At 44.1% G+C, this 15,535-nt stretch overlaps 1 protein-coding gene across 1 annotated transcript in view; it reads right to left on the reverse strand.

Moving 5' to 3' along the window:
• The window catches only part of ATR (ATR serine/threonine kinase), a 1,835,177-nt gene that overhangs the window by 740,161 nt on the left and 1,079,481 nt on the right, over nucleotides 1–15,535 (reverse strand). The window contains exon 28 of the mRNA XM_044071973.1: nucleotides 10,274–10,330. Coding sequence (XP_043927908.1) covers nucleotides 10,274–10,330 — 57 coding nt within the window. The remainder of the gene's footprint in view (nucleotides 1–10,273; nucleotides 10,331–15,535) is intronic.

Consider the following 15,535-nt stretch of genomic DNA (forward strand, 5'->3'; position numbering starts at 1 on the left):
CAATTACTTCTTCTGTACTTAATGGATTACCACCTATGTGGTAATTTGTGGGCACTTTGTTTTTGCCAAAGGGGATGACTATACACTTTTTGGCATTTAGCTTGAGGCCATGGCTCTGGCACCAGTTGTCTGTTTCTATGAGGCCCTTTTGGAGGATGCTTGTGTCGGCTGGAGAGTCGATTATGGCACCCAGTTTGCAGTCATCTGTGAACTTTGTCAGCCACAGTCCTTCCGTGTTGGCCTGTACCTCCGAGAAATATATACCGAACAAGAGAGGTCCCAGGACTGAGCCTTGTGGGACACCACTTGTAACTGGTTTGGAGTCTGACATGGCTCCAGCAATTCTAACCATGTGGGTTCTGTCCTTGAGCCAGTTTGCAATCCATCTAGTGACATAGGGGTTTATATTTAAGCTGGTGAGCTTATCTATAATGCCCGAGTGGGGCATTGTATCGAAGGCTTTTGCGAGGTCCAGATAGGCTGTGTGGACCACCTTCCCCTCGTCAATGGCCTTGGTGACTGTTTCAAAGAAATCGACCAGGTTTAAGAGGCAGGATCTGCCCTTAACAAAGCCGAACTGGGTAGGATCCAGTGTCTGTAGGTCCCTGATATCTTTATTTATGAGGTCCATGATGATCCTTTCCATAGCATTGCAGACCAAGCTAGTCAGGCTTATGAGGCGATAGTTTCCAGGATCCGTTGAGGCACCACCTTTATGGAGAGGGACCACTGTTGCTGTACGCCACTCTTTGGGCACATATCCTGTAGTAAAGGCTGAGATTGAACAGTAGTTTTATGTTTGGGTTTAGCTCTTCTTGGAGTTCATGTAGGACGCAGCCCGGGACACCGTCTGGTCCCATTGATGCTGTGTTTTTTGCTTTGGAGAGGGCGGCTCTTACCTGAGCATCTGAGATGTCAGAGGGGCAGCACTCTGCTGGGATAGATATTTGGAACAGTCTTACCAACAAATACTGCCAACAATTTCAGTAGTGAATTCTATCTAGGAAAAAAGGATAGCTTTTACTACAGCAAGGGCAGAGATGGCTGTACGGGCTATACATATATTTCTGCTATCTGCAGACATAACGAAAGAGGGAGCAAGATCCCTGCAGATGTCCAAGCAGATTAGCCATTTGACAGTCCCTGGATGATCAGTCCTGATTACAAAAGGAATATGCCAGTTGGACAAGGGGCAAAAACAGCAATACTTACAAACTTGTCCTAAAGGCAGACTGACCCATTATGAGAATTCCTTCTTTGCAAGGTACTAATTAAGCCAGTTTTGGGGAGAAAGAAGACAGACCACTGACTAGGCCATAGAAGACCTCATAAGCTGGAGCCCATCTCCCAGAAAATGTCTTTTGTGGTAGCACTAGAAGAAAAGGAAGAATGGCCACTATATTTTGTCCATTTCCATGAGAGAGATCTCGGGGATCTCACATTCTCCTGTCTAGGAAGGCTTAGATTAGTAGGAAAAACATGTTACAGACACTACTAGTCAGCGAGTTTGAGACTAACTCCTCCTACAAGACAGACGGAGGGGCAAGAGGTGATCATATCTTTTAAGGTGGACAAAATGCCCTTAACATGAAAGGAACTGTTTGCTAGAAGCAGCATTAGAGGGTAAAAGGGCAGCCGAGAGCTTTGAGCTGACAGAAGGCAATTTTCACAAATCATTCTTACTTACCTGCTTTGCCATTTCCCATTCACTATCAAGCTCTGGAATGTGGTAGATGTAACCTAACAACTCAGCAGTCATGGAAGGGCCTCTTGGGGTTTGTTCAAACCTTGATAAGTCTTTTATGTGTTGGGGGAACAGCTATTATGGTCCTCCTAACATTTGGCAGTTGTCAAGATAGCAGGATTGCGCCATAACACCAACTTCAATAAGTAAATTCATGATAATAAAAAAAAAATAAGCAAAGATGTGCAAAAAAAGAGTACAATATTGTACATACATATTAAGGAATGGACACTACAATGTGTCCAACAAGGCAAATTGCATAAGAAATTATGATAACTATGGAATACCAGAGATATTACATAATCATTCCACGCATACAACTACTAAACTGAAATAAAATTGTCACACCTACACAATTATGTAATTGACAAGAGTAAAGGCAACATCATTTATGGAAACATTTTGATGGTTGCAAGCATGGTGCTCACACAGTATGATTCTAAATATCAGAGGGGAGACATCTGGTTTTCATAGTCTAGTTCATTCCCCCCTGAATCAAAGGTATTTAAATCCTCCACAGGGGTAGGTTCACTACTCTTTTCTGAAGGGGACTCTAATGTTGGAGGAATGTCCAAAACATGCTGCTTGGGTTTACAAGAAGCTCATGAAATTCTGTGCCACCTGGAAAAGGTCCTAAGCAGGAGCCTGGCTATTGGGATGAGACAAGGAACAACTTAGTGTAGACTGAGGCAAGCTGATGGATATCCATTTTTGTCTGGAAGACCTGGGACTTAAATTTGTTAGGATAGCAGCCTTAGAGACCTCAGGCTAAGGGTGGGCACCAACTAGTTCTATGCTTTCTCCACTAGTATCCTTGCAGACTAGTAGTGTGGGGATACCACCCTCTCTTTCACTAATAAGAATTCTGATGCACATTCCAGAAGCCATTGGAGGGACCCCTGGACCCACTAAATGCACTATGTGATTGGCACACAAGGAAATGCCACTATCCAACAAGATGGCAGCCTCTGAAGGAGTCATGCTTTTGGCTTCAATAGCCGCCAACACAGACTACAGTGGCTGCAAACATGCCTCTCTAACTTCACTGTCATCAGACAGAAGGAAACCTCCTGATTCTGATAGGCTGTTGTCTGTCTCCCTTTGCTTCTTTGAGAACTTGCCTTTTTCAACAAGTAATTAGTAGAGTACTAGTACAGTAGATCACTTCCAGAAAGAGAAGGTTATGAAATTCCCAGAACGTAAGGAGTGCCAGCTTCATCTCCTGGATATTTATATTTGTCCTTTTCTGATTCCATGTTCCTTGTACCATCCTCTCCTTGAAATGGTCCCCACTCTAAGGAAGATGCATTTATGGTTACTGTTGCTGCTGGAGGAGAAAGCACAAAAGGTCTTACTGAACCAACATTTTAATGGAGTCTTGCATAGCTGAGTTCTGCAGGGTGACCTGACATCTGAGACCATTAAACCAAGAGTAGCCACGATAGAAGTACACAATATTCTAAAAGGGAAAATGTGACTATGAGTACTAGGTGTTATGGCTTTCACCAAAGAACCAAGACTTCTGGTGGAAAGGATGGGTCAAGAGATGTTGGATAGAGGTTCTGAGGATTTGTAATCTTTCTTAAAGCAGGCTGAGTGCACACCTTATTTTTTATTAGAACCTGGACATAACATGGACTGCACTGGATTTAGACTGGATTTCACGTAGTTTACAGACATACCTAAAGACAGGCAGAGCTGTAGCATGCAGCATCTCGCTTTGAGCAAGTACTCTTTGGGTGTAGCAGCAAGAAGCAAATCATCCAGGTATGGGAAAATACAGCTGTGTCACACTTACCATAACTGTAGATGTCCAAGTAGATCAGTGTTTTGCAGTACGGGATCATTGAATCTTCTTGCCATGAAGAAACCTGTGTCCGGCCCGATTTCCAAATTCTTTTCATCACTCCTAGTCAACGGCTGTCCGATGCCTGATGTTTGGAAGTCAGGGTAGAAGAGGAAAATCAGTCAGTGCCATCTTCAGGTCTTTCTAGACAGTGACCAGTGAGTGCCATCTTCAGGTCTTTCTAGACAGTGACCATCAGTCAGATGCCCGAGGACAGCACAACCCCTCAGAATATCACCCAAAACTTACTTGGACAGGGTTAGAGGGATTACCAAAATTATGCAAGTAGAAACAGAATTGACCAATTAAGGATAGGGCTACCTATCTAGTGTGCTTTCTTTATCATTTCTCCCTCAGCGTGGGAGAGGTTAGGGAGAAGGCAACAGACTGAGGGGCAGGAGGGTGGGAGTTAGCATTGCAACAAAGACCTACCCAAATATCTACAATTATGGTAAGTGGGACACACTGTACTATGTTCTTCGTAATCACTGCTGCAGTCCTGCTTCTGGGGAGGACTCTCAAAGCTACTAGCTGGGGGGGCAGACTGTCTGTTGCACCTGAGAGAACAGATTTGCAAAATAGCAGCTGCAAACCCTGCCATAACCCTGGAATCATTGGCTAAATAGTAGTGTTGGCAAAAGTGTGGAGTGACATCCATGAGGTAGCTTCCAGAACAGCCTGTGTAGGAATACCTTTGAGGAAGGCAGTGGTGGCTGCACTCTGACTGGTAGTGTGTGCCCTGACATGGGTTGGTACTGGCTTACCATGATGACCATAACAGAAGGTGATGCAGTTGGCTATCCAGTAAGTGATTAGTTCTAAGGTAACCCTGGCCCTATGGAACACAGCGAAGGGTTCCATGCACATCGAGGCTTGTAACTCTGAAACCTGCCTGGCTGAGGTGATGGCTATGAGTAAGGTGGTCTTTTAAGTGAGTATCTTTATAGCAGGAGATGCTGATGGCCCAAAAGGTGGCAAAGTTAGCTTCTCTAAAACAAGAGTTTAAATCCCAGCTAAGGATTGGAGTTTTCTTGGGGGTTGAAGATGTATGATTCCTTTCAGGAAAAGCTTCATATCGGGGTGAGAATAGATAGGAGAGGAGCAAAAACAGTAAACAAAAATAGTTGAAAGGTGAACCTTAATACCAAAGTAAGAGTCTTTGGTGGAATAACAGTGGCAGGTATTGTAATAGATGGTTTATGTCCGTCTGTGATGGGTTAATGTTTTTGTTCTTGCACCAAAGAGAAAAGCTTTTCCACTTGGATAAGCATGATTCTCCAGTAGGTGGCTTTCTAGTCCCTCTCAGGATAGACAGTACAGACAGAACTTATGTAGAACAAGCTGTATTGTATGAGATCAGAAAACCATTCTCAAAGGTGTTAGTCTGAGTGTCTTCAGGTAAGAATGAATGACAGAGACTTTTAGCTGAGTCAGTAATTCTACCACTTGTGGTAGGATGAAAAATATTCTTTCGCTCAGGGCCCAGAGTAGCGACAAACAAAAGTTATATACTCACCATAACAATAGATCTGTGCTGTCTGTCTCTGTCTAGTTCAACCTGTGGGACTTTGGATCAGACACAGATGTGACACTAGCTGATTCTAAAGTCTTTCAAGTTGACTTGGCTCCACCTCACTTACCCACAACTCCCTGCCTATATCTTCCTGTAGGTTCCTGGAAGTCATCTCTGGAGATGGCATTGCTTTTTGCTTAACAGCTTCAGAACTTTCCCCAGTCAGTGTTTCTTGCTCACATTTTGTTGCTGATTTTTTTCCAAGTGCTCTGTATTTCTTTTTTCCTGGCATCCAGGAAGTACATAATAGCCAGTTACTGAAATTTACCAACAAACACAAAAGTCTACTGGCCTTTTTTGTTGAGTTTGTTTTCACACTGGGAGATCTAGAGTTATGCTGTTGTGCAGTGTGCAGCCATCTTGGAAGGCCTGCCTGAACTGAATAGCTCAGCTAGAAAATCCAAAACTGACTCCAAGGGGGATGAAAAGGGTTCAAGTCCCCGAGCCTCCACCGATAACACAAATCTCTTCCATTTACTGGTGTACACTTTCCTAGTGGATGCTTTCTGACAGGTTGACAAAATATGTACCATTGCCTTCAAAAGCTTGGGATTCCTGGCCATCAAGGGAATTGGAGGAACCAACTTGAGGGACTGGATCCAGCCCAACTAGATGAAAGAGAAGATCAGCAATGAGACCAAACACCCATGAGGAGTGTTTCAGAAGAGGTCAAAGGAAGAGAAACCACACCTGATGAGGCCAAAAGGGAGTGATGAGGATCATGGAAGCTCTGCAAGGGAATGCTTTCTGAAGAAATTTCACCATGACAGGAACTGGAGGATAGGTGTAAAGGTGACCCGTAGACTAAGGAAACATCACAGCATCCCTAGGTGTCTGTCCCAGAGGGGGAACAAGGGCATAATATCAGTCGCACTTGGTGTTGGATGGGGACGCAAACATGTCACAACACGGAGTGCCACAGCTCCAAAAAATTCAAGCTGCCACTGCCAATTTAAGGACCACTTCTGAGGCGAAAGAAAGCCCCTGCTGAGACTCTTGGCCTGAATGATGGACTACCCCGGGATATGGACTGCCACCAGAAACTGTTTAGAGCAGATCACAGACTGTCAGGCCCTCATGGCCTCTCAACAAAGAGGGTAACAGCATGTTCTCCCCTGTTTGTTGAGGTACCAGACTACAGACATGTCCGTCTGAACTGTAATCACACCCCTGGGGAGAATGTTCTGAAAAGTCTGCAAAGCTAGGAGGACTGCTCTCATCTCCAGAACCCTGATGTGAATGTGATCCTCTGTGGCAAACCAGGACCCTTGAGCAGTCCTCCCTTCAAAATGCTTCCCCATCCCAGTAGGAAGGTGTACAAGGTGACCATGGCCAAAGGAGAACAAATTACAAAAGGTTTTCCCTGTAGTACTAATGGAGGCTGTTAACCACCAAGGATTCTGCTTGTGACACACATTTGTCAGCTGTACTGGAAAATCCAAAGGATGGGTAAGGAATGCCAACTGTAAGGCCATTGTCCACTGCAGTGCCCGCATATATTTGGCCAGAGGGACAAGCGCTATTGACACAGCTGTATGACCCAAAATAATTTAGAAGTGCATCAGTTGGAGGCTTGGGAATCGCAGTACTGACAAAGACTGAGCTTGAAGGCTGAGAGCCCTGTAGGATAGCAGCCTGGCAATCTGTTTGACTATGTCCAAATGACACCCTATGAACTCTAAGACTTGTACAGGCTGAAGGCTTGATTTGGGGTAACTGATTGTGATGCCCAAATTTTTGCATAACTGGAGGAAGGAACCCTGGGCAATATCAACAAGGCCTTCATAGTGGCAGGGAGCAACCAATCATCCTGGTACAGAAAAACCTGAAACCCCTGCTGCCATAGCCAGGCAGTGACAACCACCATGCACTTGATAAACACCGGGGGGGACTGTGGTGAGACCAAATGGCAGGGCACTGAGCTGATAATGATTGGCCCCAAGATGTAAGCAAAGGAAACTCTGAGCATGCCAATGTATCTTTATGTGATGGGAGGCATCCTTGAAGTCTATCGAGCACATCCAATCATCCATCAGATAAGGCAATATGGACTGCACCATGACCATTCAAAACTTGGTCTTTCTGATAAACTGCTTCAGCTTGCTCAGGTCTAAGATTGGTCCGAAGTCCTATATCTTCTTTGGTATTAAAAGGAATCTGGAATAGACCCTGGATCCTCTTTGGTCTGGTGGGATGTCTTGAAGGACTTTGTTTGTCAGCAGCTAGGAGATCGCTGCTGCTGGGGGAAGTCTTTGATGGGGTGGAACTTCAGGGAGACATACTGGGAGTTTTTTGGGAATTTCTATAAAGAGAATGGGATAACATACCCTCTGGTTAAGACTCTCAACACCCTGGTGTCTGAGGTGATTGCCTCCCAAGCTTTGATCCCTGACTGTCTCCAGAGGTGAGCAGTTGGGCAACCCTTCAGGATCACTGAAAAGGGCTCACCAGAAAAAGCCCAGTGGATGCCCTGATTATGTGGATCACCTCTGCCATTGGGATGGCAACCATTATGACCACCCTTGCCCTCAAGAGGAACACTCTGGGGAGCATACCGGAAAGAAAAACTGTGACGTCCTGAAGAAGAGACACTTACCACCTTTATAATTCCTAGAAAAGGATTGCTGGGGGTTGAAAAGCAGACTCCCATTGCAGACAGTGTCTTCCCATCTTGTTTGCTCCTCGTGAACGTGTCCTTAACCTTGGGTCCAAACAAGGAGGATCTGTCAAAAGGGACATTAATAAAGGACGGTTCGAGGCAGTCCACAAAATTGCACAACTGAATCCAGGCATACTACCTCAAAGCAATTCTGGAGCCTGCTACTCTGGACACTATCAGCTGTGTTTGAAATGAATCTCATCAAAATGTTGGTGATGGAAGTCAGGGTGGACAAGTCAGTCTGCAGCTTCTTCTAGGTATCTGGACACTGCTGTGTCTTGTGGGTACTCAACACTTCAGAGAGCAGATCTTTCTGAAGCCTTGTCATGTGAGATAAGTAATTAACGTTCCTCAAAGTAAAGGTGGATGATGCATAGGATCACTTTCCTAACTGATCCAGCATCCAAGACTCCCTATTCGGGGAGTGAGTTGAGGCATTCTCTTCAGAAATCTTATTTTTGGTGGCAGCTGTCACCGTGATGGCATCGACAGCTGAACCCCTGCTCCAATAAGATCTGTCTGGGGGAGGGTTGGTGGTGGTGGTTCAAGAACTTTGTCTGGCTTTCAAGGTATTGGTTCGACTGTGTTAGGCTCCTTCCATGCCCTCAGAGATACCAACTCTAATAGGGCATATGCCAAAGGCCTACAGGAAGACTGACTCCTCCAGAGAGGAGACTTTGTTGGTTCAGTCCCCGTGCTAGTGAAGTAGTGCTAACAATTTGCCAAAAGAGGTGTCATCATGCAGAGACTTGGTGGAACCCTCTCCTTCCTTGAGGTCAGTATCCTCGGTGACAGATTCTTCCAGAGAATCCAAATATTTCCTCTTTCACTCTCTTCCCAAAACATTTCCATCCCTGAAGAAGCAGAACAAGAACGGGAGTAGCAGGTTACCCCTCCAAAGTAGCAGACTGGAAGCCCGTTGGTGCAGGCTGTCTGGGAGCAACCTGCTGACTGCTCAGTGGCACAGATGGAAAATGTGAGGAGATGTCAGCTGAAGATATCTCACCCTTCTCTCTGCCTGAGAGCATCCTATCTACAACATCAAAGGCCGTGGCCAAAACGGGCCTCCTGCATCCAAGGATCCCAGAACTCAAAGGCACCAAAGACAACCCCAAACCCAAAGGTACCACACCCAGACCCAATGTTTACACCAGAACTGAGCTATATAAGGCTGAGACTCCAAGAGGGCATAATGAACCGGTGATTGGTACCGTCCAACCTGACCCCAAAATTCCAGTCTTGACACCATGGCTCCAAGGTTTAATCGGTCCCAAATAGGTCAGAGTCGAAGCTACCAAGGAACATGATGGATCTGAAGAGCACTAGGCTGCCAGATCCAATCTAGAGGGTGGAAACTCCACCAGATCTGAAGACAGAGGATCCAAGGGGGCCAAGGGAGGAAATCTGAAAGATGGAGTAGAGGTTCCCAGAGTCTGTGTCGGACCCAAGGAGATGAGGCCTAATTGCATCTGTGCCTGCAAACAGGACCACATCAGCTGATCCACTTCTGACTATTTGATACTGCTCACTGACCTGGACAACCAGACAGATGCCACACAGGATGGCTTTGAGGGTCAGCCTGAAGATGACCTTGCATGTTAGATTCAAACTGAGGTGGAGAAGGGGAGGACTCCAGTGAGTGAGGAGGAGTATCCAGGTAAATGGGGGAGCCATCTTACAAAAAGGTGCCCCTTTAACGAACAGTCTGGGAATGCTTGGAACCGGTGACACCTTCTTTGAGGTTTTTGATGCCAAAGGCTTTTGGCTCTGAAATGTCTGAGCTAAAGCTGGCACCAAGGAACCTGGGGAGGCTAAAAGCCGATGGACCTTCAGACCCAGAAAACACAAGGGAGCTGTCCCCAATGTGGAAGCAGAAGATGACTTCTGGTGCTTCCTATGGGAGTGACTGGAGTCTCGCACTCGAGGCTTCTTAGACCGTTTCTTTGGATATGGAGGAGAGGCCTTGGAACTAACCAAAGAGTTAGAAGGAAAAAGGCCCTTATGTTTGAGCTTTGTCTTGTGCTTGCTCATGCCTGACAGCCAAAGCTCTCACAGACAGAACACCTGGTGTCTTAGTACTTCAGGGCCAAGCCATAGACACACTTAAGGTGGGCATCTTGACAGGGCAGGTCTGAATGCACTTCCATGACATGTGAGCCCCCCATGCATAGTATGATACGTCTGTTGTTAGGGTTTGGGCGGCGGGGGTAGAGTGAATGGCAGTCCCTTGTTTTGGTGGCAGGCCTCTGCCCACCAAAGGAACTCTATCTGTAGACAAGGTATGATAGGAATCATTGCTTCTAGATCCTGAGAATGTTGACACTATAGGCTTTTTAGATACCATTGTAGTTTCCTCATATGCAGTCTTGCATATGGAATCAGAAGAATGCAGGAAGCCATGAACCCCAAGGCTTGCAGTATTTTCCTTGCAGATAACTGGGTCTTTGTGGCCAGCAGTTTGAAGTAGATTGTCAAATGAATTTCTTTCTCTGGCATGAGGAAAGCCATCTGGGAAGTTGTGTTCAAGCTTGCTCCCAGGAAAACAATTTGTTGGCAGGGTACCAAGTGGGATTTCTTTTTGTTTATGGTGTACCCCAGAGAAGTGAGCAATTTTTGTACAAACGCCAGATGATTCGATAGTATGTCCTGGCTTTCTGCCTGAATTAGACAATCGTCCAGATATGGATATATTTGGATATTTCTTTGCCTGCAAAATGCAATGACTGGTGCTAGGCACTTTGTGAATACCCTGGGCGCAGTAGATAAGCCAAAGGGCGGTGCAGAGAACTGACAGTACATGCAGCCTGCTTTGAAGCATAGGTATTTTCTGCAAGATTCCCTTATTGGGATGTGCAGGTAGGCTTCCTTTAAATCCAGTGTTGCCAACCAGGCATCCTTGCCAAGCATAGGAAGCAGCTGGTGAAGAGTTAGCATCTTAAATTCTGGAATCACCAAAAAAGTATTTAGGATAGAGAGGTCCAGGATAGGATGCCAGGAGTTGTCTTTTCTGGGCACCAGGAAAAGTCTTGAGTAGAAACCTTGTCCCCTTTCCTCTTCTGGAACAGGCTGAATAGCCCTGATGCTTAAGAGAGAGAGAATTTGCTTTTGAGCCTCTGCCCACTGATTTGGGGGTAGATCTGGCCAACCGTTTAGGGTTAGTAAGGATTGAAAGTGGAATCTGTATCCTTGGGAAACTATACGTAAAACCCATTTGTCATGGGTAATGAGTTCCCAATGTTTTGCCTGCAGGGCAATCTTTCCCCATAAAGGAGCAGTCAGTTGTGCAGGGCTTGGAAGATTTAATTTTAAGTCACTGAGACAGTTTACCATAGGGGGGAGTCTTACCACTCCCAGCTTTGGAAGTGGGAGCCCCCCACTGCTTAGTCCTGTGAGTACCTTGGGACTGAAGCCTGGGTTTTCTGCTAGTTCTGGGTTTGGACTGAAGGCCTGGAAGAGGCAGGAAAGGACCAATTTTTAAAGGGCCAATGCCTACTAAATCTGGGAGGCTGTACTTGCAGAAAATCTTTAACATTTTGCATAGATTTAGCTTTTTCCTCCATCTTTTTAAGTACTACTTCTGCTTTGTTGCCAAACAGGCAGTCTTGGTTTAAGGGAGCATCCAGTAATTTATCTTTAACATGATCTGGCAAAGATTGCTCCTTAAGCCAAGCATGCCTTCTAAGTACAGACCCAGTGACAGCAGCCCTGCAAGATGCCTCTAATGAATCAAAACTACACTGCAAGGTACGTTTTCCAACTTGATCAGAAGAATGCATTAAATCCTGTAATTCTTTATTTTCAGCACAGTCAGGAATAAACATAATTTTCTGTTTAAGCAATCCAATAATATGCTGTTGGTACTTTAACATATGAAACTGGCAGTTTAAGGCCCTAATGGCCAAGGTTGCAGAAGTGTATACCTTCTTACACCATCTATCCAGCATCCTGGAATCTCTATCAGAGGGGGTAGGATTTTTGGCAGAAGTAGCCTTAATGCCCTTGGGTCCCTGTGAAATGTTCTCAGGATCCGTAGGATTTTTAAAGAGGAACTTGAGAGTCAGGAACCCTGTAATATCTATCAGGTTTTCTGGGAGCAGGGGGTAAAGAGTCAGGGGCCAAGCTAGATTCCAAAAAGGCATCATCAACAATGTCCAGTACAGGGGGGATAGCTAAAGGACTGTGTTGTGGCAGGAGTAAGAAATTCCTAAGCCTCTTTTTAGAGTCAGAGTAATCCTGGCTTTCCCAGCGAAAATGCTCCCTAAGAGTATGCAAGGTTTCACCAAATGAGAAATCCTCTGGAGCGGAAGCAGAGGGAATAGAGTCCTCTGCATTAGAATCCTCATAGGTAGATAAGGGTAAATCCTGGTCATCAGAGGAAATAGAAATTTCAGAGTCCTGATCAGAAGAATCATAAGTAAACTCAGTCCTAGGTCTCTTAGAGGGGGGAGGGTGGCTTCCCCTGATTAGAGTAATAAGGTCTTCAGCCATTCTTATAATTTGGTTTTAGGCATAGAGACCTGACCATGCAGTCTGGGCACTGGTTTACTAGGCATAGATCGAGATTTAGGACTAGAGGAAGAAGATGGCATCGGTTTAATATGCAAGTCAGTAGGCCTGAATACACCCTCAGAAGCCGGTCCCTGCACAGCAGCTCCAAACCCATCCAAGGTAGAGACATCCACAGGCTCCACAGTTGAAGCATCTCACGGCATACTGGACTCCGAATGGGTCTCAGTAGAGGCCTGCAGATCTGAAATAGTGGGTATCAGGGGCTGCGAAAGCGCCTCACTGAGTACCAGTGAACTGGTGACTAGCTTAGGAGAAGCGCCGTCAGCAGCTTTGGACCTATGCGGTCTGTCTCTGTCTTTATCTTTGTGTTTTTTCGGAATGTCTGTAGTCAGGTGGCTTACCAAAGCCATATCTGGATAATTGAACAGAGTACCAAAATATTTAGAAGCATAAATAAACCGACAAATAGTTCATTGTTTAAATAAGGCACAAAACTGACAGTTAGGTATGTCGTGGTCAGGGCCTAAGCAAGGAATGCAGTACGAATGAAAATTTTTATGAGGTATTTGCTTTCCACAAGAAATACAATTATTAACTTTTACTGACATCGGGTTAGAGCAAGAAAAAGTTTCCCCAATGGGGTACTTGGCTTTAGTTGAAGACTTCAGTTCTGAAACTCGAAAATGAAAATGTCAGGAGTCAGCCGACCGGCACTTTCGAACTGCTTCTGCTTCGGGCACTGCACAGCATGAAAGACTGATGTAATGGCGTCAGCTGCATGCTTTATACCCCTGACTACCTGACATCATGGAAGATGAGACAGCAACCGACGCAGGACCAAAGACTTTGACAATCAGGCCGACTGAGGGCTGCTGCAAGCAGATAACCCAAATGTGATGACTGCAACAGTGAAACATGAAGAACATCATTAGTAACAAAACGGAATAGGAAGAAAGGAGAGAGAGAAAGAGAGAGAATGTTAAATACTTAATATTATATGTATTTAGAAGAAGTAGATATAGAAAGGAAAAGAGAAAGTTAATAAAGATGATTCACATTACCTTACAGTAAAGAGATTTTCCAGAATCAAATATATTATGATTCATAAAACAAAGCATTTAAAATTAGAAGGAATTTATTCATTTGTCCTTTAGTTTCTTAGTTTTGTTTGCTCCTTCCTTCACACACCATCCAGTTTTTGTTGCCTGTCTCTTCAAACTCTGGGAAGACCATTTCATTTCTTCTATATCTGACAGTATTTTCTTCTTTTGGATAAATTCTATTGCTTCTTGTAGGGAATCAAAGATCTTCACTCCTTCTGGCAAGGTGATTTTTATTCTTGCAGGAAAAAGAATTTAGGTGTAATATTGGCTTTTTTCAAGGACTCAATTAGAGGAACACTCCTTTCTTCTGGATATGACTGTAGAAGAGTAGTCATTGTCAAAACGCATAACTTTTTTCACCCATCTTGATGGGGGAATTAGTCCATGCTGATTTCAGCACTAAGTCCTTCTCTTGTGAGGAAAGAAATCTAACTATTATAGACCTGGGGTTAGATGAACTCAGAGACGAAGATGGATTTGCCAGGGACTGATTGAGCCCTCTCAATTACAAAAGAGAGGGATTCAGGCATGTTTAGTGCTGTTGAAAACCACTTACTGAGGAACTGAATCATGTTAGCACCCTTTCTTTCTCAGCAATTCCATATATTCTTATGTTATTCCTCCTTGATCTACTTTCAAGGTCTTCCAGTTTCTCAATCAGTCTGGTGTTTTGTTTCAAAAAAAATTCCTTGTGATGTTCATTTTCTGTCACTCTAGTATCCAGGTCAGTCACTGTTTCCTCTAAGGCAAGAATCTGTTCAGATGTTTTTACTATTCCATTCAGAAGTTCCAGTTGTTTACTGCATTCTTGTTTGATAATATCCATTTTGTTTTCAAATTTGTCCATTTTTAGCGACAGTTCTTGGATGTTTTGTTATTATAAGATGTAGTTCTTTCTGCACTGCAATCTCCTGGTGTGGGTTCTTCAAGTTGCTCATGTCGAGATCTCCAGTAGAAAACTTCTTGACAGGAATAATTAAAAAATTCTCTTGACTATGTATTAATTTTTAGGAAATAATGAAGAGTCTATGTTACGCTATCTTTTACTATACTTTCAGATTTTTCTAAAAATTAAAGCACATTTCCTGTCAGGATATTAAGATCTAAGCAGAGCTATGGATTTCTGGGTCTATGTTAAATGTTCAAACATCCAAAATTTTAAACATTACATGGTCGAGACCAAATGTTCGACATTTGGATTTTCGAACATCAAATAAAAAAAAAAACTAAAAAAAGAAAATCAGATTTTTAACAGCGTAGGCAGGCCCCCCCCCCCAGACACACCCTACTTATATATACCAACTCCAAGACCGCACTTCAGTGCAGAAAAGGGAAATTCTCCCTATCTGCACAGTACGGCACCATTGAAAGTCAGTCTTCGAACACTTTGGTCTCGACCATGTAACGTTCGAAATTTTGAGCATTTGAAGATTTGTCATAGACCCGTATTCCTGCTGCTATCAGGCTGGCATCTTGGCCACGCCCCAAGAAATATGAGTTTTTTAATTGCAGAAGTTGAAGGAGAAGGATCTAGCCTCAGCACATTTGGGAATGATGAATAAGTGGCATCTTCAGATTTTCTCTTCTAGGGGTCAGCATCTTTGTCCTTGTCCTTAGCTTTTTTCCTGCTTTTCTTACAATCAGAAGCAGATTCTGAGGAAAGATGCCCTTTTAAAATTGACTTGTTTTGTCATTTGGCTAATGCCTGAGCGCAAAGGCATTCCATATTCAGCACTCTTCAGTTAAATGTTCCAACCCCAGGCACATAGACTGTGCGAGTCTCGGGAAAAGATTTTGTTGACAGACTTTGCTCACCTATAAAAGTTCTTCTCTAGTCTACCTATGAAAACAGCACACTAACAGAAATACGAGAAACAGTTTTATCACTGAAAAAATAAAACATTCTACATCTACCATTATAAACTCCTAAGACAGCAAACTAACAATTCAAACCTTTTTTTTTTAATAGATCAAAACTAGAGGGCCTACTGCTCAAACATGAGGGATAATACATCAAAGTGTCATAAAATGTACAGGGAAAGAAAGAAACAAAGCAAGCAGGAATGCTCAAAGGAGCTCACAATTTTATACAAAAAGATAA

Source organism: Protopterus annectens, chromosome 5.part0 (assembly GCF_019279795.1).
Source record: "Protopterus annectens isolate FY-2018-M chromosome 5.part0, PAN1.0, whole genome shotgun sequence".
Lineage (NCBI taxonomy): Eukaryota > Metazoa > Chordata > Ceratodontiformes > Protopteridae > Protopterus > Protopterus annectens.